General features: G+C 35.8%; 2 protein-coding genes across 3 annotated transcripts in view; one reads left to right on the top strand and one right to left on the bottom strand.

Annotated features, from left to right (window-relative positions):
• Nucleotides 1-27,366, bottom strand: part of LOC142335402 (proteasome maturation protein-like) — a 517,526-nt gene that overhangs the window by 354,055 nt on the left and 136,105 nt on the right. The window lies entirely within an intron of this gene.
• LOC142334597 (structural maintenance of chromosomes protein 2-like) lies at nt 2,403-6,244 on the top strand. Its single transcript, XM_075382760.1, has one exon. The coding sequence runs from the start codon at nt 2,549-2,551 to the stop codon at nt 6,071-6,073; it is 3,525 nt and encodes a 1,174-aa protein (XP_075238875.1). The 5' UTR covers nt 2,403-2,548; the 3' UTR covers nt 6,074-6,244.

Raw genomic sequence — 27,366 nt, 5'->3', positions numbered from 1 at the left:
AATATCAATGGGTTTTCTCCTATAAGGACTACATAGAAATGACAGCAAAAAGAAACCCAAAAATTGAATAGGAGAGAAATCTCGAAACTTTTTTCGAAATTAAATGGTTCAAGCATTAAGTCAAAACATGTAACCAAGGGCGAAAATAATGTTTGAATCAAAAAAAGTAATTGAGACTTCTTATTAGTGAAATTGAGTCAACTAAAAAATAGCTGTATACGGAAAGATTTAAGTAGGTTTTTATACGTCCTGAGGAAGCAAATGAGATCTATCATTATCAGGTATATGTCGTAAAATTACCAAAAGAAAGACAAACATACGCAAAAAAATTTGTGAATTTTGCGAGAGAACAGTGTCTCAGCCCAAAAACGCGAACTATTAAATGAAAACAATAAACGTATTCAGATACGCCTTTTTCAACTCCGTTTTTTCCAACAAAGCTTATCTTCATCTGGACCTCTCAATAATGTAATAATTCGACGACGAAACAAAATGAACAAAAAATGTGCAATTATGCTAAAACAAATTTGAACACTCGTTGTGTCAAAACCAAGAATCCATTAGTTAAATATAAAAGCGTTACAGACATTATTTATAAGCTGACATGAAATGGGTTTTTGCTTGTTTTACTGAGACTACGCTCGCAGCTGCGAAATTAGAGAAAATAATGGGAAAGTTCAAAAATTCGCCGACTTTTTTTAGAACAAATGAAATCAAAGTCATAAGAGACATTAGATAACAACTGAAACCGTTGTCTGGTTCACTTATACCTCCTGAGAAGCCATTTGGATAATTGATTGGGGTGACTAACTCTTTGGACTATAAAAAGTATAAAGAAAGAATACAAAACATAGAAATCCACAAAATTTTACGAAAGGAATTGGTCATAGCCATAAAAAACACGAGCTTTACTCTGAGACCGTAAAATATGGTCGTTTGTCCTCATTTTTTTGTAAATGATATCTGCCAATAAAAGAGCCCTCATTTGAAATTCTGGTCAGTAATATGCATAAGAATTTGAAAAAAAAGGCCGCGCCCATTTAAAACCTAATTTTTTTTTACCGTAATCATCCATGGTGAGATTAATATCAGCCCTGATATTGCTGCGTGGCTACGAAGACTTTCAATTGTTCAAATGAGTGCGAAATTGATCAATTTTTAAGCAAAATTTTTCAGCATATCAAAAATAAATAATGCATTTCGTTTAATTATCGAGATTAATTTTTGCAAAAATCTGGCAAAATTATAATTTCTGAAGACTCTTAAAACCAGCGGAAGTGCAACTAGCTCTCTCTACAAGCATACGATGAATTTGGCTGCCGTTTTTTAACTGTCGACTTCCAGCAAATTCAGTGAAAGTTTGCCAAAAAAGCATATTTGGTCCCATTTTTGACGAAAAAATTCTGATTTTTGAAAAATTTACCGTGAATTTTAGCCAAAAAGCTCAGATCGAGCAATTCAGCAACCCCCTCCATCTTTTAAGATAAGATCAATAACACTACTGTTAACAATTTCAACATACTTTAGCAAAATTAACGAAAATTTGATCAAAAATTACGGAAAATGTGAATGAAAACAACGGAATTCATTCTACTTTTCTCAAAAGTTTAAACCTCGAAAACTCCCTGTAAAAACCGAAAATCAAAAAAAAAATAATAGTTCTATATTCTACGCTGGACGGGCTTTCTAATGATACCACGCACAACTCTCTACGATGATTATATCGATCGGCCAAAAGTGTCTAAACAATAAAAAACGCAGTTGAGTATATAGTTCCTCCCCCCACTAAAAGTGGGGTCGGAATAATAAATCTTTTTGTATGATGTGAATTGAAGTTCGAAAATGTGGTATTGCTAAGTGGTTAAGATCTATGGCTGTTATCTGGGAGATCCCGGGTTCTCACCTCCCAATTTTCGAAACTTTTTGCACTCAAATTTGTTCTCAATGACCCTCTTTGAATTAGTAACTTTTTAAGGCGGCTGTGATAACTTTTTTGAACTCATTTCTGTAACTGTTTCTCTGTATTTTGCAGCTATTTTAGCAATCTGTATATTTGTTCACCTGCAGCTTTTTGAAAGTAGTTTTTAGTTTTAAACTCTAAGTTTTGCCGTCTGGGGTGTATTTTGCAAGGCCTTTTAGGAACTTGTCTTTGCAATTCTTTTGAGTTTTCTTTTTAAAGAATGTTGTCGCCTCTGCTATGACAAATGAATCTCTGTTATGAAAATTAACATATTGAATGGAATGCAACTTTAGGTTGCTATCGAAAACTATTAAAAACTATTTTCTGCTCCGAGGGATTATTTTCTTGGTGAATTTAGACTGAACCTTTCTATACTATGGTTGTTCAAGGATATAAGTTTTAAATACTCCGAGTATCTATGTTTTGAGACATTTTAGATTTGGTTCGAGGGCCAATTGTTGTTGGAACGCGAGAAGGCATTCGAATTTTAAATGCTTTGAAGCCGGGTGTAGATGGTGTTATGTAATGGTCCGGGTGTTGTGTAATGGTCAGTTCGCTTCAGATATATGATTGAGTTCACGCGAAGCTATGTATATTAAAGAGATCACAATCGATGGGTTCAAATCATACGCGAACCGCACAACTGTTGGTCCATTCGATCCTCAGTTCAACGCAATCACAGGTCTGAATGGATCTGGGAAGTCGAACATCTTAGATTCTATCTGCTTTGTACTAGGGATATCGAATTTGAGCAACGTTCGGGCAACGGGATTGAGTGACTTGGTGTACAAGAATGGGAGGGCTGGAGTCACACGAGCAACAGTCTCCATCACTTTTGATAACTCCAATCGGGCCCAAAGTCCTATTGGGTACGAGAATGAACAGGAAATAGTCGTTTCCCGTCAGATAGTTGTTGACGGAAAGAACAAGTACATGATAAACGGACTGAACGCAACCAACCAACGAGTTGTAGACTTTTTCAGAAGCGTGCAGCTCAATGTCAATAATCCTCATTTCCTCATCATGCAAGGACGCATCACAAAAGTGCTTAACATGAAACCACCCGAAATTTTGTCGATGATCGAAGAAGCTGCAGGAACTCGGATGTATGAGTCGAAGCGTGAACAGGCTCAGAAGACGATAGAGAAAAAGGAAGAGAAGTTGAAACAGATTACAGACGTGTTGACTGAAGAGATTATGCCGAAGCTGACCAGTCTGAAGGAAGAGAGAGAGGCCTATCTGCAATACCAGGAGGTGGTCAGGCAAATAGAACTGCTGACGAAGCTTGACGTCGCGTTCCAATACCACCAGGCGAACCAGAAAGTGATCTCTAACGAGGATGAAGTCGAGAAACAGAAAGAGGCGATCGAGAATATGAATGACGGGATTGTAGAAGCTATGGAAACTGTTGAGAAGTTGTCTGTGGAAGCGAAGGAGATTGAAAAACAGCAAGCGGCAGAACGGAGCTCCGTGCTCAAAGATCTGGAAGTTAAGTGGAACGACAAACGGAATGCAGAAGCCAAGGCATCCAGCGAGTGCGAACATCGCGAAAAGCAACATAAGGATCTCATGAAGAAAATTGGACAAATTGAGAAAACCATTAAGCAGGAAAAGGCGAGTTTGGAGAAAAGCAATAGCAATGTTGAGAAAATGAATGATGACTTTAAATCTTTTGAAGAGAAGAAGAGTGTGGCTGAGAAGGAGGTAGAAACTGCACAGAATTTAGTGCAAGCTGCCAAGTCAGGAATGTATGCAAACGAATCAGGCAATGCAGTGTCTTTGCACGAACAGCTGAACTTAGCTAAGACAGAGAAGTCTCAAGCTAATTCGGAGATCGAGTTGCTGGAGCGAAAGTTGAAAGATGTGAAAAGTGATTTGGGTGCAAAGGAGCGTGAACTGAGCAATATGACAATTACAGAAGGCGAAGACGAGCACAGATGCAAGCGGCTCAAAAACGAAGTTAAGAAACTTCAAACTCAGCTCAATGGGTTGGGTTTTGACAAAGAACGTGAGCAGTTTCTAAGAAACGAGATTCGTAATTTGCAAAGTGAATGGAATGAGTTGCGAAATAAGATTGAGAGCTTGAAGTCACGCGATTGGAGGCTCCAATTTAGTTACCGCAGTCCTGGTGGCAACTTTCGCCACGAATCTGTAAAAGGTGTTCTGGCTACTTCGTTTGATGTCAGAGACAAAGAGAACCAGCTGGCAATCGAAGTTGCGGGTGGTGGCAAGTTGTTCAATGTCGTTGTCGACAATGACCAAACGGCAGAAACGCTGCTAAAGTACGGTGAGTTGAAAAGCCGCACAACGTTTGTGCCTCTGAACAAAATATCGGGGCGTGTGTGCAGTGACAGTGCTGTGAGGAAAGCCAAGACAATTGCTGGAAAGGACAATGTACACCACGCTTTGGAGTTGGTGGACTATGACAAAGAAGTCTCCAAGGCAGTTGAGTTTGCACTTGGAAACACTTTAATTTGCAACGACATTGACAAAGCTCAAAATGTGTGCTATGACCCGCAAGTTCGCACGCCTGTTGTTACCACGCAAGGCGAGAGTTTTAACCCCGATGGTCTCCTGCGGGGAGGTTCCAGACCCAACAAGGAGTCTGTAATTGCAATAGCGGGCGCGCTGAAGGAGGTTCAAATGAGGTACAAGTTGGTTGATCAGAAATTGTCTGAGTATCGCCAGGAACTGAGCAAGATGGGATCAAAAGCGGACCAGTTTGAAAATATGACTCGTCAATTGGAAAGCCACACAATGGAACTGCAGACACTGCAAGTGCGCATCGATCAGGGATCTGTAGGTAGCTTGAGACAAGAGTTGGGAAACATGAGGAAAGAGGCCAGTGATATATCGACAGCATTGGAAGAGAATAAAAAGCTGTCCAAAACAGCGGCGAATCGCGTGTCCGAATTAGAAAAAATGATCAAAAATGAAGCTGAAGTGCGCCAAAGTGAAATGAGAAAATCAACTGAGAGACAAAAGCGAGCTACCAACAATTTACAGTCTGTTATTGCTGACTATGATAAGCTGTCTTCGGCCATTTTAGAACTGAAGGCAGATATATCTGCAATTGAGAAAGAAATCGCAGCCAATGAAGAGGAGTTAGAATCGAAGAAGAAGGATGTTGAGGAATCCGGTAAAGATGTCGAGTTGGCTCGTGACAATTTAACAGCTGCAAAAGCTGAGACGAGCGAAGCCAAGAAACTTTACGATGAGAAGAAGGATTTGCTGAAACAAGCGCATGCTGAGTTGGAGAAGAAATACAAGGAGATGCAAAAATTGACCGATAAAAACACAGCCGATAAGCTCGAAGTTCAGCAAATGGAATACAAGCTTGAATCAATCGAGAGGGCTGGCAGAGACGCTAGAAAAAGAATTGAGCATTTGAAGGCAAAATATGATTGGGTGGCAAGAGATGCACAATACTTTGGACAGGAGAATTCCTCGTATGACTTCTCGCGACAGGATATGACACGTGTTGGGACCAATCTAGCTAAGTTGCAAAAAGACAAGGACACTCTTTCCAGAAGGGTCAATATGCGTGCTATGAGCATGCTAGAAGAAGCGGAGAAAAGCTGCGAGGAGCTGAAAAAGAAGAAGAACACTGTTCTGAAGGACAAGGCAAAGTTAGAGCGCACTATGGCTGATTTGGACGAGCAGAAGCGAAAAGCTCTGAGGGAAGCTATTGCGAGGGTTAATCAAGACTTTGGTGTCATTCTGAACACACTTTTAGACTACGCATTTGCCGAATTGAGACCACCCTCTGGGCAGACAGAGTTGGACGGACTTGAGATCCGATGTCGATTTGGAACTGTGTGGAAGGAAAGCCTTACAGAGCTGTCTGGAGGACAGAGGTCTTTGGTTGCTATTTCTCTCATTCTAGCCATGCTCAAATTCAACCCAGCACCACTCTACATCTTGGACGAGATTGACTCTGCCCTGGACTTGAGCCACACTCAAAATATTGGACGCCTCATTGCAACTAAGTTCCAGTCATCTCAGTTCATCGTTGTCTCTCTGAAAGACGGGTTGTTTAATAATGCGAACGTGCTCTTCCGCACTTCTTTTGTAGAGGGAGTCAGCAATGTTGCAAGGCAAGCGAAGAGGTAAAGGAACGGAATAAAACTTGACTAATTTGAACTTAAATTATGACTTGGTTTGATCGTTTGAACTTGTTGGTAGATTTGTGTTTTGTCAAATGTATTGTAAATGATAACATTGCTCAATATGTGGTTTCTGATTGATTTTAGTGTGTTAATTGCAAGTATTAATTAATCCGTAGCCCCTTTTCTAAAAGCTGCGAGTTATAGCTGAGCAAAGCTAGTTTAAGTCGCCCCACTGATTTTGTGCGACTTAGAAACAGAGCTTATCTGCAGGTATTTTTTCCGAACGTATAATTTGTTCAAATAGCACTTTAAACTTAAACTGGAAAGAAAAAAATTGCCACCGTGAAATTTTTGAGAGAGCGATTTTTTCAGGCATCTCATATCAACAAACATTTGAATTCGAAACTTTATGATATAGAAACAGAAAAAATTCCATTTGCAGGCTTCAAATGAAAAAGCAAAAGGGTGCAATATAAGGAACAATTGCTTGAAATTCCGTGTTGAAGTTATGAGAACCAAGAGCTGCATTCTTCTACCTTCGTGCAATTGGAACTCCAACTCGTTTGATGACATTTGACCCGTTCTACTAAGAAGCATTAATTGACTTAATGAAACACGTGAAAAGGACGGGGACGAAACCTAGAAACTGAAGACACATTTTTGTTAATTTCCTTATGTCATATTTGTCACTTTAAAAATCATGAAGCATGAATAAAGTGGTCGTCTGTTAAAGTGACCGTCTAAGACGCAGTTCAAAAACGGCAAGAAAATGGACACGCACGATGACGTGAAAGCAGCGCTATATTTACAAAAACAGTATCAAGGGCAGAAAAGGCCGTACTACTTGAGGCTCGCGTAGTGAAGTGTGGTCTATCTTTTTAAAACCAATTACTCTCCAGAAAGAGCATCTCATCTCATCTGCTTGCGCAGTAAGAAATTCCTTCGCAGTGTAGTCAACTTTAATATAAATTTATGGAAGAAACGGAGCCCCTCCCCCATTTTAATACAAATGTTGGATTTCTATTGGGTGATGGATGTCGTAGCAGTCTTATCCAAGGATTACTTGAACTTCGTTTTAGATTGTAGCTCTGACAGCAATTTCCTGAAATGTGGATAGCGTTTTTTCAACACTTGCAGATCTACAATCTGGTCTTTCAACTTCAGTTTCTCGTGAGCATAAAATTGCACTGTCGTCAATGGTCGAGTCTTTTCGTGTGCTGAAACCGTTATCAGCACTATTTTACTCTGGACATCTTGTGATCCAGGACTTCCTGCTACTGACAAAGAAGTTTTTTGACCTTGCAGGTGCAGAGTTGACTTATCCACGAATGAATTTGAGGATCCTGTAGCACGCATTGCCAGCATGCTCTGGCTGAGATCACCATTCACTAGTCCTCCTTGCATGATGTTGCCATTTTTGTTGTAGCATCTGAGGCACCTGTTGTCGCCTCCTTCTTCAAGAAGTCGCTGTGCAAGAGTTTGTTGTGTCGTTGTCCACGAATGGGTACACTACAGGTTATACTCTTGCAATCCCTCGACCGATTGCCAGATCTCAGGCAATTGAAAAACATTCTGATCTTTTGCTCGTGCTCTCATTGTTCATTCAGCTTCATCGACTTAAATTTCTCGCAGCTCCAGATGGCGTGCTGTCGGTTTTTGAATGGACATTCTGAATTCTATGGTTTTGTGGAATAATCAGCGTTGGATGTGAAAGTAATTGTTTTGGGTTTTTCGCGGTTTTGAAATTTGTAGTTTGTCTGGGCTAACAAGTCTTCATGTATGAAAGCTGTTGATTCTAACCAGTTTTTGAATGCTATCATCGTTGTCTCTCTGAAAGACGGGTGGTTTAATAATGCGAACGTGCTCTTCCGCACTTCTTTTGTAGAGGGAGTCAGCAATGTTGCAAGGCAAGCGAAGAGGTAAAGGAACGGAATAAAACTTGACTAATTTGAACTTAAATTATGACTTGGTTTGATCGTTTGAACTTGTTGGTAGATTTGTGTTTTGTCAAATGTATTGTAAATGATAACATTGCTCAATATGTGGTTTCTGATTGATTTTAGTGTGTTAATTGCAAGTATTAATTAATCCGTAGCCCCTTTTCTAAAAGCTGCGAGTGATAGCTGAGCAAAGCTAGTTTAAGTCGCCCCACTGATTTTGTGCGACTTAGAAACAGAGCTTATATGCAGGTATTTTTTCCGAACGTATAATTTGTTCAAATAGCACTTTAAACTTAAACTGGAAAGAAAAAAATTGCCACCGTGAAATTTTTGAGAGAGCGATTTTTTCAGGCGTCTCATATCAACAAACATTTGAAACTTTATGATATAGAAACAGAAAAAATTCCATTTGCAGGCTTCAAATGAAAAAGCAAAAGGGTGCAATATAAGGAACAATTGCTTGAAAGTCCGTGTTGAAGTTATGAGAACCAAGAGCTGCATTCTTCTACCTTCGTGCAATTGGAACTCCAACTCGTTTGATGACATTTGACCCGTTCTACTAAGAAGCATTAATTGACTTAATGAAACACGTGAAAAGGACGGGGACGAAACCTAGAAACTGAAGACACATTTTTGTTAATTTCCTTATGTCATATTTGTCACTTTAAAAATCATGAAGCATGAATAAAGTGGTCGTCTGTTAAAGTGACCGTCTAAGACGCAGTTCAAAAACGGCAAGAAAATGGACACGCACGATGACGTGAAAGCAGCGCTATATTTACAAAAACAGTATCAAGGGCAGAAAAGGCCGTACTACTTGAGGCTCGCGTAGTGAAGTGTGGTCTATCTTTTTAAAACCAATTACTCTCCAGAAAGAGCATCTCATCTCATCTGCTTGCGCAGTAAGAAATTCCTTCGCAGTGTAGTCAACTTTAATATAAATTTATGGAAGAAACGGAGCCCCTCCCCCATTTTAATACAAATGTTGGATTTCTATTGGGTGATGGATGTCGTAGCAGTCTTATCCAAGGATTACTTGAACTTCGTTTTAGATTGTAGCTCTGACAGCAATTTCCTGAAATGTGGATAGCGTTTTTTCAACACTTGCAGATCTACAATCTGGTCTTTCAACTTCAGTTTCTCGTGAGCATAAAATTGCACTGTCGTCAATGGTCGAGTCTTTTCGTGTGCTGAAACCGTTATCAGCACTATTTTACTCTGGACATCTTGTGATCCAGGACTTCCTGCTACTGACAAAGAAGTTTTTTGACCTTGCAGGTGCAGAGTTGACTTATCCACGAATGAATTTGAGGATCCTGTAGCACGCATTGCCAGCATGCTCTGGCTGAGATCACCATTCACTAGTCCTCCTTGCATGATGTTGCCATTTTTGTTGTAGCATCTGAGGCACCTGTTGTCGCCTCCTTCTTCAAGAAGTCGCTGTGCAAGAGTTTGTTGTGTCGTTGTCCACGAATGGGTACACTACAGGTTATACTCTTGCAATCCCTCGACCGATTGCCAGATCTCAGGCAATTGAAAAACATTCTGATCTTTTGCTCGTGCTCTCATTGTTCATTCAGCTTCATCGACTTAAATTTCTCGCAGCTCCAGATGGCGTGCTGTCGGTTTTTGAATGGACATTCTGAATTCTATGGTTTTGTGGAATAATCAGCGTTGGATGTGAAAGTAATTGTTTTGGGTTTTTCGCGGTTTTGAAATTTGTAGTTTGTCTGGGCTAACAAGTCTTCATGTATGAAAGCTGTTGATTCTAACCAGTTTTTGAATGCTATCATCGTTGTCTCTCTGAAAGACGGGTGGTTTAATAATGCGAACGTGCTCTTCCGCACTTCTTTTGTAGAGGGAGTCAGCAATGTTGCAAGGCAAGCGAAGAGGTAAAGGAACGGAATAAAACTTGACTAATTTGAACTTAAATTATGACTTGGTTTGATCGTTTGAACTTGTTGGTAGATTTGTGTTTTGTCAAATGTATTGTAAATGATAACATTGCTCAATATGTGGTTTCTGATTGATTTTAGTGTGTTAATTGCAAGTATTAATTAATCCGTAGCCCCTTTTCTAAAAGCTGCGAGTGATAGCTGAGCAAAGCTAGTTTAAGTCGCCCCACTGATTTTGTGCGACTTAGAAACAGAGCTTATATGCAGGTATTTTTTCCGAACGTATAATTTGTTCAAATAGCACTTTAAACTTAAACTGGAAAGAAAAAAATTGCCACCGTGAAATTTTTGAGAGAGCGATTTTTTCAGGCGTCTCATATCAACAAACATTTGAAACTTTATGATATAGAAACAGAAAAAATTCCATTTGCAGGCTTCAAATGAAAAAGCAAAAGGGTGCAATATAAGGAACAATTGCTTGAAAGTCCGTGTTGAAGTTATGAGAACCAAGAGCTCCATTCTTCTACCTTCGTGCAATTGGAACTCCAACTCGTTTGATGACATTTGACCCGTTCTACTACGAAGCATTAATTGACTTAATGAAACACGTGAAAAGGACGGGGACGAAACCTAGAAACTGAAGACACATTTTTGTTAATTTCCTTATGTCATATTTGTCACTTTAAAAATCATGAAGCATGAATAAAGTGGTCGTCTGTTAAAGTGACCGTCTAAGACGCAGTTCAAAAACGGCAAGAAAATGGACACGCACGATGACGTGAAAGCAGCGCTATATTTACAAAAACAGTATCAAGGGCAGAAAAGGCCGTACTACTTGAGGCTCGCGTAGTGAAGTGTGGTCTATCCTTTTAAAACCAATTACTCTCCAGAAAGAGCATCTCATCTCATCTGCTTGGGCAGTAAGAAATTCCTTCGCAGTGTAGTCAACTTTAATATAAATTTATGGAAGAAACGGAGCCCCTCCCCCATTTTAATACAAATGTTGGATTTCTATTGGGTGATGGATGTCGTAGCAGTCTTATCCAAGGATTACTTGAACTTCGTTTTAGATTGTAGCTCTGACAGCAATTTCCTGAAATGTGGATAGCGTTTTTTCAACACTTGCAGATCTACAATCTGGTCTTTCAACTTCAGTTTCTCGTGAGCATAAAATTGCACTGTCGTCAATGGTCGAGTCTTTTCGTGTGCTGAAACCGTTATCAGCACTATTTTACTCTGGACATCTTGTGATCCAGGACTTCCTGCTACTGACAAAGAAGTTTTTTGACCTTGCAGGTGCAGAGTTGACTTATCCACGAATGAATTTGAGGATCCTGTAGCACGCATTGCCAGCATGCTCTGGCTGAGATCAACATTCACTAGTCCTCCTTGCATGATGTTGCCATTTTTGTTGTAGCATCTGAGGCACCTGTTGTCGCCTCCTTCTTCAAGAAGTCGCTGTGCAAGAGTTTGTTGTGTCGTTGTCCACAAATGGGTACACTACAGGTTATACTCTTGCAATCCCTCGACCGATTGCCAGATCTCAGGCAATTGAAAAACATTCTGATCTTTTGCTCGTGCTCTCATTGTTCATTCAGCTTCATCGACTTAAATTTCTCGCAGCTCCAGATGGCGTGCTGTCGGTTTTTGAATGGACATTCTGAATTCTATGGTTTTGTGGAATAATCAGCGTTGGATGTGAAAGTACTTGTTTTGGGTTTTTCGCGGTTTTGAAATTTGTAGTTTGTCTGGGCTAACAAGTCTTCATGTATGAAAGCTGTTGATTCTAACCAGTTTTTGAATGCTATCCAGTTTGCTTCTATTAGTCGATTATCCTGAAGGTGTCGTAGCCACTGCTCCTTAAGCTGAGGGGAGCGTTTTCTGTTTGCTGAACTCCGAACACCCTCCGATTCCAGATCATGCTGAAGTCCAAGTCAAGTGAAAACAGTGACTGTGTTTATGACTACGTTAGCAAAACGAACAATGCTACTAGAGTCATCGTGTCTAACTGGAGGATGATTGTATATCTTCTTATGTTGAGGTTCGACTATGACTTTCGGTCTGCCAAAACTTTTGCAGAGAATGTCCGAGGCTTGATAATATGCTTGTGAGCTGAAACCCATTCCAGAAATTGCCGCTTTGGCCTGACCGTAGAGGCTTATCTTCAGATACTGCATCTTCTCGGTATCGCTTAACCGCTGTTGATGCACAATGACAACGAAAAGCTCTGCCCACTCCGGCACATCAAAAGGGTCTCCTGAGAACTCCGTTAACTTGAGGTTTCAGTTTTGGTTACCCCCTCGGATCACCAATCGGTTGATAAATTACTTGTGGTGTAGTTTGGCTCACTCTTTGGTTTTGGCTCTCCATCGATATGTTGCGAGAGTTGTGCTTGGGACTCTGGCTTCTCTGCCTGTTTTGTAATGCTGACTTTCATTATTGCTGGAGCGTCGTCCTGGGTAACTGCGTTTGTGGTTGGGTCAACTTAATTGATTTAGGGATTTCTGGTTTCATAAGAGTACTCGAATCTTGCAGTTAGGTTGAGAAAAGTCCTGCATTCTGTTGGAACAGTGGGGTAGTTTTGAGCAGACGCTGAAACCTTTTTCAACTCTACACTTTTAGGAGGGTCGATCACAACATTTGGTGATAGTGGTCGACTAGGGCCAGAATAATGGGCCACTAAATTTGCCAAGCCAACAGTTATTTCTAGCTTGGGTCTCGATCCAACACTTTCCAAGTCGTCTGCCTGAGAACCAGATGCTCTTGAACCCCCTTTTTTCAGATCAATTTCCATGGCCGTTTCTCTTTGTGGGATTCAGCTTTCTTTCGTTTTTTTTCAAGGGCTAGCTCACGCTTTCGAAGACGCAGTTCGTCTTCTTGTTGTTGGAACATTAGACGTAATTCCTGTTCTTGTTGTTGTTGTAGTCGTTGTAATCGTAATTCTTTTTGCTGTTGACAATGTTCTATTTTCACACGCACCCGCTGTAACTTCAAGTGTCACTCTTGCACTCGTTGCTCTGTTTCGTTCTTAGCTCTTAGGTTTTCGAGTTCATTTCGTCGATCTGTCGCCTTCTCGATGATCGCTAGTTCGTAATACTAGGCTTTTCTGCTTCAATGTGTAGCAGAGTGCCTAGAAAAGACCTCAACGCTCTCTTCGGCGTTTCCTGTTGCTCCATTTCGTGCATCACTTACAGACTCGTTTCGGTCTTTGTCAACAGCCGATGTAGATGACACTAACGATGTTTGGTTTCAACTCTCTGCGGTTTCCTGGTACTGTTTTAGCATGCCTTGATGATAATCTTAATTTTCATTTAAAGTCGTCAACCATTCGGCAGCAATATTTGACCTCAAGATTTGTATAAGTGCTGCATGAATTGAATCTAGTTGCGTTACCAGCTGTTCCAGGTTACTACACAATGCTTGCTTGCGTGAGTCGTCTAAATTTTCTGATCCCAACTCCTTTTCCAATATCACTGCTTCTCTATAAAACGAGTCAAGTTTTTCCAACATTGTGTAGAGCCTCAAGGTGTCCTTTCGTTGGTTTACGTTTCAACTGCGATATCCTTCAATTTCTTTAAGTTTTGGTATGTGATCTACCAACCATTTGAGTGTCTTCTTTTCGCCCGATTTTCGTTCGTTGGCATTAATTCTGGGGCTTCAGGAATTGCCACTGTTTTTGTCTGTTTTTCTTGAGATCATCGTACATCTCGAAGAAACATTGATATGCTATTCCTGCAGTTACTGTTTTGTTCTGAGCCAAGTGACTTTTCACATCAGCAAGATAACCGTCAAAAGTTTTGAGCATTTCAGCCTGCTCTTTTTCTAGCCTCTTGAGTTGGCCTGACATCTTTTAGTCAGTCGTTTTCCATTGTCTATCGGGGTTCTTTCCAGCCATCGTAAGGATTTCGATTGGGTCCATCAAATTGAATTGAAGATTCGTGGCTGTTTGTGTTGTCGTCCGGGTCGGCGGACGAAATATTGCGGCTTCTCAAGAATCTCAGCGGAACCGATATATCACAGCCTGGTTCTTGAGCTTTACGCTGGACTGGTTCATCACATGGTTCGATTGACTAATAACATTGTCGAAACAATTAGTCGCTCGGACGTTTAAAGGACTGTAACTTTAATTTTGTTGATTGAAGTTAAGAAAATCCTTAGTGATAATCTATGTCCAATCTCGTGCTGAAGTTTGTAAGGCTTCAGCTAATGTTATTAAAGTTGCTAACTTCTTGTCAAGTCAGTTCAATTAACTAAATCTCGAAAGACCTCAAGATCTAGCAAAACTATGCGAAAAGACTAAAGTTATTCAAGGTTCAAAATTTAGTCTAATCTGAAAGCCAACTGCTCTTGGCAACAGTTTCTAATGGTTCTGAATACAATATGCTTTCACTATTGAAACAATTTGGTTAATGTAAATAATCAGGTAAATATCATTTCTAACATCATTGCTACTTGTTTCCGATTGGTTAATCAAGCAATTTAGGTTCTTGTTTACATAGAAAATGCCAAACTACCGTTACATTTTTGTAATTTAAATAATCACGGATGGTTATTACGTACCTCTAAAAACCTCGATTGTACGGTATTTGACCTTTAATGATAACCTAAAGTATCATAAAATAAACAATTAAAGAAATTTAACAATATCGAAAAATGCCAATTTTGCACCGTATAAGTGCTAATAAGTGCTTCATCTAGCAAAACTAAGCGAAAAGACTAAAGTTATTCAAGGTTCAAAATTTAGTCTAATCTGAAAGCCAACTGCTCTTGGCAACAGTTTCTAATGGTTCTGAATACAATATGCTTTCACTATTGAAACAATTTGGTTAAGGTAAATAATCAGGTAAATATCATTTCTAACATCATTGCTACTTGTTTCCGATTGGTTAATCAAGTAATTTAGGTTCTTGTTTACATAGAAAATGCCAAACTACCGTTACATTTTTGTAATTTAAATAATCACGGATGGTTATTACGTACCTCTAAAAACCTTGATTGTACGGTATTTGACCTTTAATGATCACCTAAAGTATCATAAAATAAACAATTAAAGAAATTTAACAATATCGAAAAATGCCAATTTTGCACCGTATAAGTGCTAATAACCGCACTTGTGGTTCTGATGCAATGTGCTGTCTGATGGCTTTTTTAGCTGATTTGAACTGGCGCCAACATTATTGTTCTATTTTACCTAAAATAAGCTTACAATTTCTTTTTTAAATGATACTAACATTTTTTTCCAGATGAAAAGTAAGAGGAGGTTAAAACAGCCAGAGGAGGTTAAATCTAAAAGAGTTGCTTGAGGTCTCAAAACAACTTGAGGTCTCAAAAGTTAATTTATCTCGGAATTGCAGTAATATGTAACCCTATACACAATCTTTTGTCTTGGAAGCCAGTTAGTTTCAACTAGTAAAGTGGCTCAGAATTTCCAAAATCTTATTGAATATTGAATGAAATTTCACGTTTCTTCATCTTTCAAAAATTCTTTCCAAAAATTATTTGATATAGAAAAAGCCTTCTTTGATTTCATTTTTTTTCTGTTGTGGATTTTTCATTCAATAATTTTATTCTAAAATAGTTTTCTTAAATTTTGTGAGCTTGCTTATTTAATTGTTGAAGTTTTGTCGAAGTACTCATTAGTTATTTTATTCAGTTGATCTCAAGTTCTCATAACAATAGCGTTTTTCAAGATCTAAAAAATTATAAAAGCTAGCCCTTTTTTCTGGCTTTTACATTTGCGACTAGGAGAAAGTTGAACTTTTTTATTGAACCTTGAGAATAACTGGAAAATTTAAATCTTTTGTGAATGCTGAGAACTTTTACAAATAATAGGCTTTAGTTAAGAAGCTAGTTAATGGATTGATGAGTTTGAGCTCAAAAATTTCGGGTAGATGAAATATTCACAAAACTAAAGGTAGAATTAATAGTGATTGAAGTGACTACAATTATATATAAGCAAACGATTGCAATAATTGTTGAAGACTGGTTTCTGCTGCCTTCTTGGAGGCTGACTCTATTCAATTAGCTGTCCAAGATGAACAAAAATCTAACAGGAACAATTTTTTTGTGGGAAAGAAAACAATCACTATATTCAGAGGGCAAAATTGGGTTCTGCATCTTTCTTTTTCTAACGTCTTTATTAGCAAACACAACGAAGCTTTGCGGTCAAACATTTGTGGGTAACATTTGAATATAACTGTTGTTTGGCAAATATTCAGTGTCATAAATTACTTTGAAGGATAATTTTCAAAACTGCAAAACTGGCGTTGGAATTAGACAAGCAATTGACCAATTGAAAGCGGCGTTTGTTGGGTCAGTATCGCAGGCAGACGCTTTAGTGGAACAAATAACCGGTGAGAAAATTGCAGACAATCAAATTTTCAAAGAAACAGTGGAAGAACTGAAGAATCTAGAAATTAGCCAATATACGCAACACAAGATTCAGGAGGCACTTGACGATGCTGCTTTTTCTGACCTTCTTGGTAATCAGACTTCAAATCGGGAGAAAGCTCGTTTGCTTTCACTAACGTTGCCTCAATCTGGTGCCTGGCTTTCCGCACCTCCAATCCCTAGTCTGGGCCTTCACCTTCAGCCAAATGAATTCAGAGCCGCATTGAAGTATCGGATTGGTGTTCCGTTATACATTGAGGAACGAAAGTGCCCTTACTGTCAAAACGGCAGACTGGACAAGCTGGGTGATCACGCTTTAAGCTGTCATGGTCGGGGGGATATGATATCGCGGCACGATAGAGTGAGGGATAGAATATTTGCTGCTTGCTCGACCGCAAACTTATCACCCGTCTGCGAACAGAAAAATTTGATTCCAGATAATAACTCAAGGCCAGGAGACATATACTTGCCAAGCTGGTCAGCGGGACAGCCATCTGCGTTAGACGTAACCATAACTTCCCCACTGCAGCCCAGTCTAATTTCAGATGCGGCGAGGAGGTGTGGTTTTGCTCTGACAAATGCTGAAGATAGGAAATATGAACAATATGCCCAAAAATGTGCCGAAATAGGTATCCAGTTTGTACCACTCGCGTTTGAATCTTTCGGGGGCTTCTCAGATTTGGTCCGGAAAACTTTGAAACGTATAGCCTTGCTTGCCGATAACCGAAACTTTCAACCAGCTGGTTTATCAGTTGCCTACAATCGATTATCTCAAGGAGTCTCAGTGACTTTAATGAGAGGTTCAGCCACAATGCTGATCGCCAGAGATCCCCTGTTATGAGACTCATTCCTGCGACAACACCTTCAGCCCCACAATAGTTAATTTACAGTATTGACTCACCCAATTTTAGCTGCCAGTTATTGCTTTGCGCGAACTTGTTTGTCACCCAATGAGCGGAGACAATGCTCATTTCTTCTGTTCAACCCGATTGTGCGGGTTGATTTTGAAGAAATTTTGAAGACCCGATTGTGAGGGTTTGTGGGAACAAATAAAAGGCAAATACTCAATTGCGTGGGCGCCATGGTGATTTGTGGGCACAAGGTTGATCGCAAGAAAACTTTCTGAGAATTGACTGAACTTAGAAATGATTTAAACCATGATTTCCACAACCAAGCACACCTTAAATTTATGATTGGATTTTTTTAAAAAAAAAAAATTTCAAAAATTATTGCAAAAAATTGAATCATGTATGCAATGATTTAAAAAATCATAGCAAAAATCAGGTGCATTACCACTAGGAGTCATCGTTCTTAGCTTTCAGCTTCCTAAAAAAATGCTTTGTTAATTATCTACAGAGAAGTTTCCAAAAAAGCTTGCCTTCTCGATAAAAAATTGCAATCAGTTTTGATATTGTTTATCCGAATTTGGCACGGACCAAAAAATCTTCCGCCTCTCCCACTGACCCAGCCAGGATAGCCTGAATAAACCTAGGGTAGGCTAATTTACAAAAACCAGACTCATGGAAGTCATCTGAGAGAAGTTTGTCAGACGCTAGTTGGCTATGCTTGGTTGAAGTTTTTGATGCTTTGACAATACTTGTTACAATTTTTAAAAGATACAGGCTGGTATAAAAAAATTTTTATTTCTTTTATGATTTTTCTGATACTTATGTTCCAAACTAAAGACTCAATTGGTATTTTGGTGAACACTACAACCGAAGAGCTAAATTTGATCAAAGTGGTGGAAAATGCCAATTTTCAGTTTATTCAAAGAAGCTAAGAAGAATAATTTTTTTGGTATAACATCACATCATAAATCAAATGATGAAAAAACTGCCTGTCATGGTAAAATGGCCGCTGCCATTAACAAAGATGACCGCCACTAACTTTAAATATTTTAATATGTCTTTAAATATTGGCTTGCAAGTTTAGGTTTTATTTAAATTCTTATAAGAAGTTATATAGTTTTTAATTTATTAGAAGGATATAATTGATATTTTAGTTTAAAACAGGTAATTACTTGGGAAAGCATGTCTAAGTTATCAAACATATCCGAATAATCAAGAAAGAGAATGTTCTAGAATTATTCTTCCCGGATAGACTTTTTTGTACCAGACACTTTTTGGTTAATCATCATGAGTTTCACTTCACTACAAAAACTAGCAAGAAACTCATAACAGTTTTGAAAATGGAGGGAAAACTCAATCGATTATATCTGCTAACAATGTCTGACAGAAGATACATATGCGGAAAAGTGAAAGAAGATCATCGTGGCAATAATAAGGATATTCTTTGGAAACAACTGCTGAAAGATAAAGGATATTCGTATAGGCTTTCGGTCATGCTACGCCATTCAAGTATTCAGAGCTTTATCAACTTTTCCCAAGCATGTGAAAGCTATACGAGGATCAGTGAATCTGCTTCGCAGATTCTAGTCTCATCAGACTACTTTTCGGAATGAAAAAAGTTTTTAACAACGTTTATAGCAGAGCTTGTGAAAGATAGTCAGTTGCAATCTAGATGTGTGACAGATCTAGAATTTTCATAATTTGTTGTCTGTGAAATATATTGTAAAATTCATGTTGCATTAAGTTTGATTTCACCCCGCTAAATGAAATTTATGTTGTTTCATTCCATATCTTTCATTTCCAGTTATCACAAACCCTCTAATAGTGAAAACACTCTTTAAGGGTGAAATAACCCATTTTAATAGTAATTATACTCCTGTTAAATAGCTCACTTATTAAAATAGTTTACTTTTAAAGAAAAATAATTTACTTCAAACATAAAAAACAACCTGCAAGATAGTTTACTATGATAGTTTACTTATTGGTTGTTTTCTAATAAAATTATATCTGCTGCTAATAATTGGTTAAAATTAAAACTTTTTCCCTTTAATTTTTTTAATACTCCAATACATTGCTCACAATTATAGCTAGCACCATGCATTTTTTTTAATATGGGTTGTAATATTCCCTCTAGAAACAAGAGAGGCACAAAATTTACAACAAATGTTTTCTGGACAATTTTTGCATGTTCTTTTTTTTCATCAAAAAAACTACAGTCTTAGTAGTATAACATTTAATACATGTTGTTACATCCCCTCTATCATCACTGGTCCCAGCATCATTGCCAGTCTCTTCACTGGTCCTAGCACTAGCACTCGTTTCTACACTAGCACCACCACTAGACCCAATACTCGTCTTAGCACTAGCACCAGTCTCTAACCTTGTACCATTCTCTTCACTACTCCCAGCACCAGCACTGGTTTCTACCCTAGCATTAGTCTTATCAATGAACCTTTTCCGCAGATCACTAGTCCAAACACCAGCACTGGTCTTAGCACTAGTTCTAGCTGGCACTAGCTTCTGCTATCTGCGTTGCAGTTTGGGAACCAAGGCCAGTGGCCCTTTCACTTTTACCACTTTTCTCATAACAATCATTTTTAATACAAACAACAGCGAGAAAATTATAAGCAAACTCACATTTATCTCTTTTATCTTCATGAAGTATTCTATTATGACCACTGAGAGTTATATAACTCCCACATCTATGATTGCACTAGCTTCTGCTATCTGCGTTGCACTTTATGAACGAAGGCCAGTGTCCCTTTCACTTTTACCTTTATTCTCATAACAATACAAACCACACTGACCAAATTATAACCAAATTTACATTTATCTCTTTTATCTTCATGAAGTATTCTAAAATGAACACTGAGAGTTATATAACTCCCACATCTATGATTGCACTAGCTTCTGCTATCTGCGTTGCAGTTTGGGAACCAAGGTCAGTGGCCCCTTTACTTTTACCACTATTCTCATAACAATCATTTTTAATTGCAAAACTTAATTATACCATAATGAAGCTCATCTGCCATTCCATCTGTGCAATTATAATAGTTGTCACTCAATTGTTCTATTATTTTATGAAAATTTTATTTGCTATTAGATATATTTTTAAAATTGTGAAATGGATTAGATGCATTATAAGTTGTTATAGAATTAGTATCAGCACTCATTCTCGGTATATAAGTTATTCGAGCTTCTTTACGACAAATTGTTATCATTCGAGTTTTATTATGTCTGTCTATTGTAAAATAATAGCCTACATCTTAATTCTTTGAATGTTCCGCCATGTCATCAAGAACAATTATACTATTTTTGAGCTTCTCTATATTTGCTTTTCTGATATTGCTTATATTACACATAGTATATATCTCAAAAACTTCTCCAGTTTCTGGATTGATCCAGGCTCTCATTTTCACAAACTATGATTATTTTTCTCTTATTCTCCCTCACCTCTTCTTCATTTACGTTTAAATACCGTCTAACAAAATAGGTCTTACCAGTACTTGAACCACCATAAACAAAAGTGTGTAATGGCGGCTTTTCATTTTCAAATTTAACTAATTTTTTTTCTCCAAATACCCCAATCTTTCATCAAATTTTGCATATCTACCCTGTTTTGAATCACATATTAAATAGAAGACCGCGGCTATAACTACAAAACCAAATATAAGACTTCCTCCTTGCATTTTTTATATCTGAAATAATATACATTTAAAAATTATAATCTTAATTTTTAAAGATTTTTATAAAAAATGCAACATCGAGAATAAAGCCATGAGCAATATTGAAATAGAGGGTATTGGCAAAGGCCTTAGTTTATGACTGAAACAGATGAGTACCATCAGTTGGATGTAAGTGATTAATAATATTAAACTGTTCATTAATAATGGTTTTTGGTATTTGATCTCGCATTTATTTTTTAATTAAAATTAATCACTTACACCCAACTGATGGTACTCATCTGTTTCAGTCATAAAATGAGAAACAACTAGAACCTATTACTTTGATAGATTTGGAGACACCACCGTTATTTTTGCAACAATTTATCAATCTAGGCTCTAATGAATGAATACAAGAATATGCTATGTTTTAATGCAGTGCATTTTGTTTATATATGATATATCTGATTGATCTTGGATTTATGATAACCAGTGCCATGAAATTTCTAGTCAACCAATTTAAGAATCCTGCTATATTTGATGATGGCTATTGTTTGGATTGCAGTTTTGGTGAAACATCGCCGAGGCCATTTCACAGATGAACGAAGTCCCATAGCAATAGAGATGGCGAAAGCTAAAACATTGGTAATAGTCATAGACATAGCTATAAAAATGACAATAGCAATAGTGATTACAATGACAATAACGATAGTCAAGAAAATATCTATTGTTAAGAAAATATCGATAGCATTAGCAAAAGCAAAGACAATATTCATAGCAGAAGACATAGTAATAGCAACAGTAATTACAATATCTATAGTAAAAACAATATCCTTAGCAACAGCAGTAGCAATGGCGAACTATGGACAAGGCCCCATAACAATAGCATTAGCAATAATTATAAACATAGCAATAGTAGTAGCAATAGCAAAACATTGACGAAGTCCCATAGCAATAGTAGTAGTGATGATGATATTATTATTAATGGTGGAAAATAGTCTGAGACCTATATTGATTTTATTAAAGATCTAGAATCATGGTTAGAAGATGATAATATAATTGTTAGTGCTGTATTTCCCAAGGACTTCAGATGTATTTTATCAGGTCCTAGGGAATGTGGTAAGACATGCTGATTAGCAAATCTAATTATAGGTAATATATACCTTGATAAGTTATGCATCATTGGTCCTACTGGTGATCAATATGAAGGAGTAGAGAGTGCAAATTATAAAGAAGATGTTGAGTTTATTAAAGAACTAAAGATTTAAATTCGCCTTGTGATTTTCCCGAAGACTTAAAGAAAATCATGATATTTGATGATGTGAAAGCTAAAGAACAAGATATCAACGTGTATTTTGGTAGTGGTAAACAAAATAACTGTGATATGTTTTATCTAAACCAAAATCTATTTACATTAGATAGACAAAATGTATGACAAAACTGTAATAGATTTATATTATTTGAACAATGAGGTAATGTACTTCAATCAATACTTAGAGACTTTTTTAACAAACATAACGTTTCTTATAAAAACTTTGCTATAATATGTAATAAAATATAGAGAGAGCCTTACAATTACATCGTTATTGATGAATCTAAAATAAACAATACTAATTGTAAGCTAAGAAGTAATTGGGATAGGAGAGTTTAATAGTTTATTTATGATTAAGACTAAGGCCGTGGTTGTTTTAGTATTAGCTATAGTTTTATTTATAGTTTTACTTGTGTTTATAGTTATAGTATTGGCTGTAGTTATAGTTATATTATTAGCTATAATTATGGTGATAGCTATAGTTGTAGTGTTTAATATAACTTTAACTTTTTCTATAACTATAACTATAACTGAAAATTAAACTAAGTGTAAAGTAAAACTCAATACATCACCATTAAATTCAATTGGACTTTCTTGCTCATCTTTCATATGAAAATCTATATCCTCTATTCTTTGCTTAGTAACATTTTGATCATGCACATTAGTTGTTATAAGGTTTATCTTGTTACCCGGCGGTTTTGTTAGATTAAAAAAATATAGTATTATTACCATTAGCTTTAACACCTGATATCACATTTCAGTGAGTGCTAACAGTGTTAAAACCCATAACATCATTATTATTTGAAATGCATGTTTACATGCCCTTTGTAATATTCTAAATACTAGTATTGGTGCTATTCAGTTCTCGTTCTCTGCATCAAAGCTAAAATTACATTGTTTTATTTCCATTCTACATTTCATTGTCTTCTTATGGGGTTCCATTATCACTTTACCTTCAGTTTTTTGGTTTATTAATTCTGCTATTTCAGATTATTCATATGCACCTGGAACAATATTTGAGATAAATATTGGAGTCCCATTATTAACATTAGTAAAAGAAATAATATTCGAAGGATTAGGATTAGCTTAAGAATTAAAATTAGGACTAAAACCAGAACTAATGCTAGGATTAGTACTAGAACTAGAGCTAGAACTAGGATCATCTAAAAGAACACTAGCATATAAGAATTGATTATTTTTTTATTTACAATTAAAAACGAGTTATAAACCGATAATCTTTTAGGCCAACTCTTGTTGCATTAAGTATTGGCTCGTTAAAATTAAATCTTTTTATTGGCGGTGCCATTCTAAAGTTGAGCGTGTGTTCTTCTTTAGTTTCAGTTAAAGCTTTATGTATTTATTGTAGTTCTTTTAAAATGTAGAAATAAGTTGTCTGTCATTTTATCCTATAAAAATGGAGTTCGGAATATTCAAACAATTTATTTATAATTATGATATACACAATAGCAAGACAATAATTTATAAACCAAAGAATCTACCAACAATGAATACAGTTAATAATAATATTAATATTTTAATTAGTAGAGAAGAGAATCATTTAAACAAACTTGAATATTATTTGGAGATAGAGGCTAAAATTTGAATATTTTCTGTTGGGATAATAGCTAATGATGCCACTGTTAGATTAAAAAATCAATTGAGTAATTGCATGATTCATTTCTATCAGACTAGAAACTATTAGTAGGAAATTCCTCAAATATATAGATCATTGTCATCTTAATCTATTAATGTAAAAAACTAACTAGCACTAGTGATGAATATGAAAGTGTCTATGTTGGAGATCAATGAGAAAGAAATCAAATGTGAACATCAAGCTGCACACCGAGGTCATATGTATATGAAGAGTAAGATGAAAGATTTTTTCGGTTTTATAAATGGTTTGGAAAACATTCTACATGGCATAGGCTTTAAGCTATGCCATACATAATGGCATAGCTTAAAGACTATGCTGAGGAGGAATGATAATAATATAGCGCTATTTAGAGATAATTCAGTGGCTGGTGCAGTAGCTAATGATTGTAGAACAGATATTAGAGATATAAATTTGTGTGCGCTTTGTAATGATCCTAGTAATGACAATAGAATAATTTTACAGAAAGTATTAAATAAAAAGAATAATACAGATCTTAGTTTCTATAAAAGAAAGACATTTTATACGGATGTAGCTAATGCTTCTAACTTCTTATTTGATATTGGTGTAGAAAGTGGTTTTGAAATAACTCATAACATTATTGTTACTTTTGGAAATAAAAATTTCCATGACCAAACTTATGATGCTAGTATGTTTGATTGAATGAATGTAACTGAATATTTTTTTAAGCTGATAGTGTGTCCTATCCTGAATGACTTTCAATTATGGTACTAAAAAATTCATTGTAGCTTATAAAGAGATTGTGAATTTTAATAGAAATTATAATGGATTACTAGAAATTATTAAACCATATATAAATCATAGAACATTAAAAAAAATAATTATAGAATATATATATATATATATATATATATATATATATATATATATATAAATATATATATATATATATATATATATATATATTTATATATATAGATGTATTTGTATATATGTATATATAATTATATATATATATATATTTATATATAAGTATGTATGTATATATATATATATATATATATATATATATTTATATTATATATATATATATATATATATATATACCTGATACTAGATGTCAAACAAATCATATAGGAGCACAATCAATACAGCTTAACTTGCTCGTGTTGCTCGTGTTGTTGCTGATATTATATGTCATGCATCAGGGTTAACTAGAAAGGTTAGTAGCGTTAATAGTGATGGTACAAAGATGGTTGATTTAGTCTCGTAGAGACTAATCAGTGCAACTGCTTTGCAGATGACCGAATATCTATAGTATCTTAGTTATAGTGAAACATTGTCGAAGCCCCATAGTTAAAAGTTATGACTAATACACGAGTTATGGTGAAACATGGGCAAAAACCCATAGCTATATCTAATACTCTAATTATGGTTATAACTAATACTCTAGCAATAGTTATAGCTCTAGCTATAGTTATGGCTACTGTTAATATAGTCATAGACTTAGTCAGACTTTTTATTGCCTATTTTAGCAAAACCCTTAGCATAAACAATATCTACTTTCTTTTTATTTGCTTTAAACGGGACTCCGTTCGTGCTTGGCCACACACCGTTACCTTCAAACTTAATCCTGCCTAAAAAAAAGTGTTATACTTTTTACATTCCATTATTTCTATATATATATATATATATATATATATATATATATATACACAATATACAATATATATAGATATAAATATATATATATATATATATATATATATATATATATATATATATATATATATATATAAAAAAGAGTAATTTCAAAAAGTTTAAAACATTTTATGTTGTGTTGACAGAAGGCATTATTGTGCTCTAGTAATATCTATAGTTTCTTGTACTAAATGTAAAAGAAATGAATATATGACAGTTTCTGATGCAACAATAGAAGCTGTGGGAAAAAAAGGATTTCCTTAAGACTGTAGTTAAAGCGACACTTATTTTTTGATGGAAAGTTGCTAATAATCCAGTAAGATCTTTAGAAATAACAAAGAAAATAGGAAGTGCAGCTGCAACTAGAAACCCTAAAACAGCGGTAGCAGCTACATCCGAGTTAATTAAATTTGCAACAGCTGGAGAACGTATAACAGTAATACAGAAAAGTAGAGGTTTATACCTAGGTACAATGAAGAATTATTTTAAGCTTAACTGTAACTATAGCTGTTTCTATATCTATATTTATAACTATAGCTATAACTTGATCTATAGCTATGACTGTACCTATAGCCATGATTATAACTATAGTTTAACTATAAATATAGTTTAACTACAACTATGACTATAGCTATGTTTGAATAATAGAACTAATACTATTATTACTTCGAAAACTATCACTACTAAATACAACTAACTTTGGTTTAAAGAAGTAATCATCTTTATTTTTTATTTTTCTTATAGTCTACATATACTTTAATTAAATCATTATATCATTATCTATCTCTTTGTCTTTTTTGACTTAGAGTAAAGCTTATTAAATTTATCTCTAAACTGCTTAGCTAGAATATACATCTGTAAAATACTTAATGATTTGATTTCTTGTTTTAGTTTTAAATGTTTTTGATAATGAACCACATAAAGTAGCAGTAGCAAAAGCTGATGGTATAGAATAAAATATACATATACAAGTTACTGTAACTGATGTTGTTGTTGCTGTAGATGATAAAGTTATTTCAGTTATCTCAGCTGTATTATTACTATTTTTTATACTTGCTTAGTTATTTTTAATAATTTTGAGTTTGATTTTCATAGTAATTTTCAATATCATTTATTATATTATTATTATTTTTAAGTTTATTTTAAGCCAGGACTTTATCATTTATGTATTGCTAATTGGGCTCGGTCCAAGCTTTAGCTATAACTTTAGTTATAGTTATAGTTATGCTGAAACATAGTCGGAGTTCCATAATTATAGCTATACTCATAACTACTACTAAAGCTAAGACTCTATATCAAAATAGCCCTCAACCTCTTTCATTATATCTTCACGATTGAAGTCATAGTGGAACTCTAGTCTTGCTGGTTCTCTATCGTCTACTTTGTAAAAATATTGCTATTATATTTTGTTATATTGTTTTTTTTAAAATTTCTAAGACAGAATCGTCAGCTGTAGAAGTAGTTTTCCCATTAACCTCCTTAATTCCTTTAGATTAGAGTGACCATATCATCTAACTGTACATTAAAAAAATTGATTGAATTTAATATTATAAAATTTTAGTTTTAATTGATATTTTTAAAGATAGTAGTTTTTAGAGATAGTATCACTAGCAACTATATTTTAAACTGTACTTTAAAGTTCATTTGCTGATTTAATAAACTCAATAATTAGTTCATCATTAACGTGTTTTTTTAATTGTAGCACTGCAGTCGTGACTGTATCAAACTCACCTGTTCTTAGTTCAGTTATATTTTTACTTGAAATATCTATTTTATTAGAAGAGTACAGTAAGTTGTCATCACAATACTCTTTATTAACAACATCTTTTCATTTGTGGGAGGGTAAATTTACAGATATCTTTCTTGTGAATGTTATTATTATCTTCTAAGAATAATCGGCGGGCCTTACTTGTTAATAAACTGTTGGTTATTGTTGA

This window comes from Convolutriloba macropyga, chromosome 2 (assembly GCF_964194025.1).
Source record: "Convolutriloba macropyga chromosome 2, txConMacr16.3, whole genome shotgun sequence".
Lineage (NCBI taxonomy): Eukaryota > Metazoa > Xenacoelomorpha > Acoela > Convolutidae > Convolutriloba > Convolutriloba macropyga.
The sequence above is the reverse complement of the archived record's forward strand: the minus strand, read 5'-3'. Positions and strand labels throughout refer to the sequence as shown.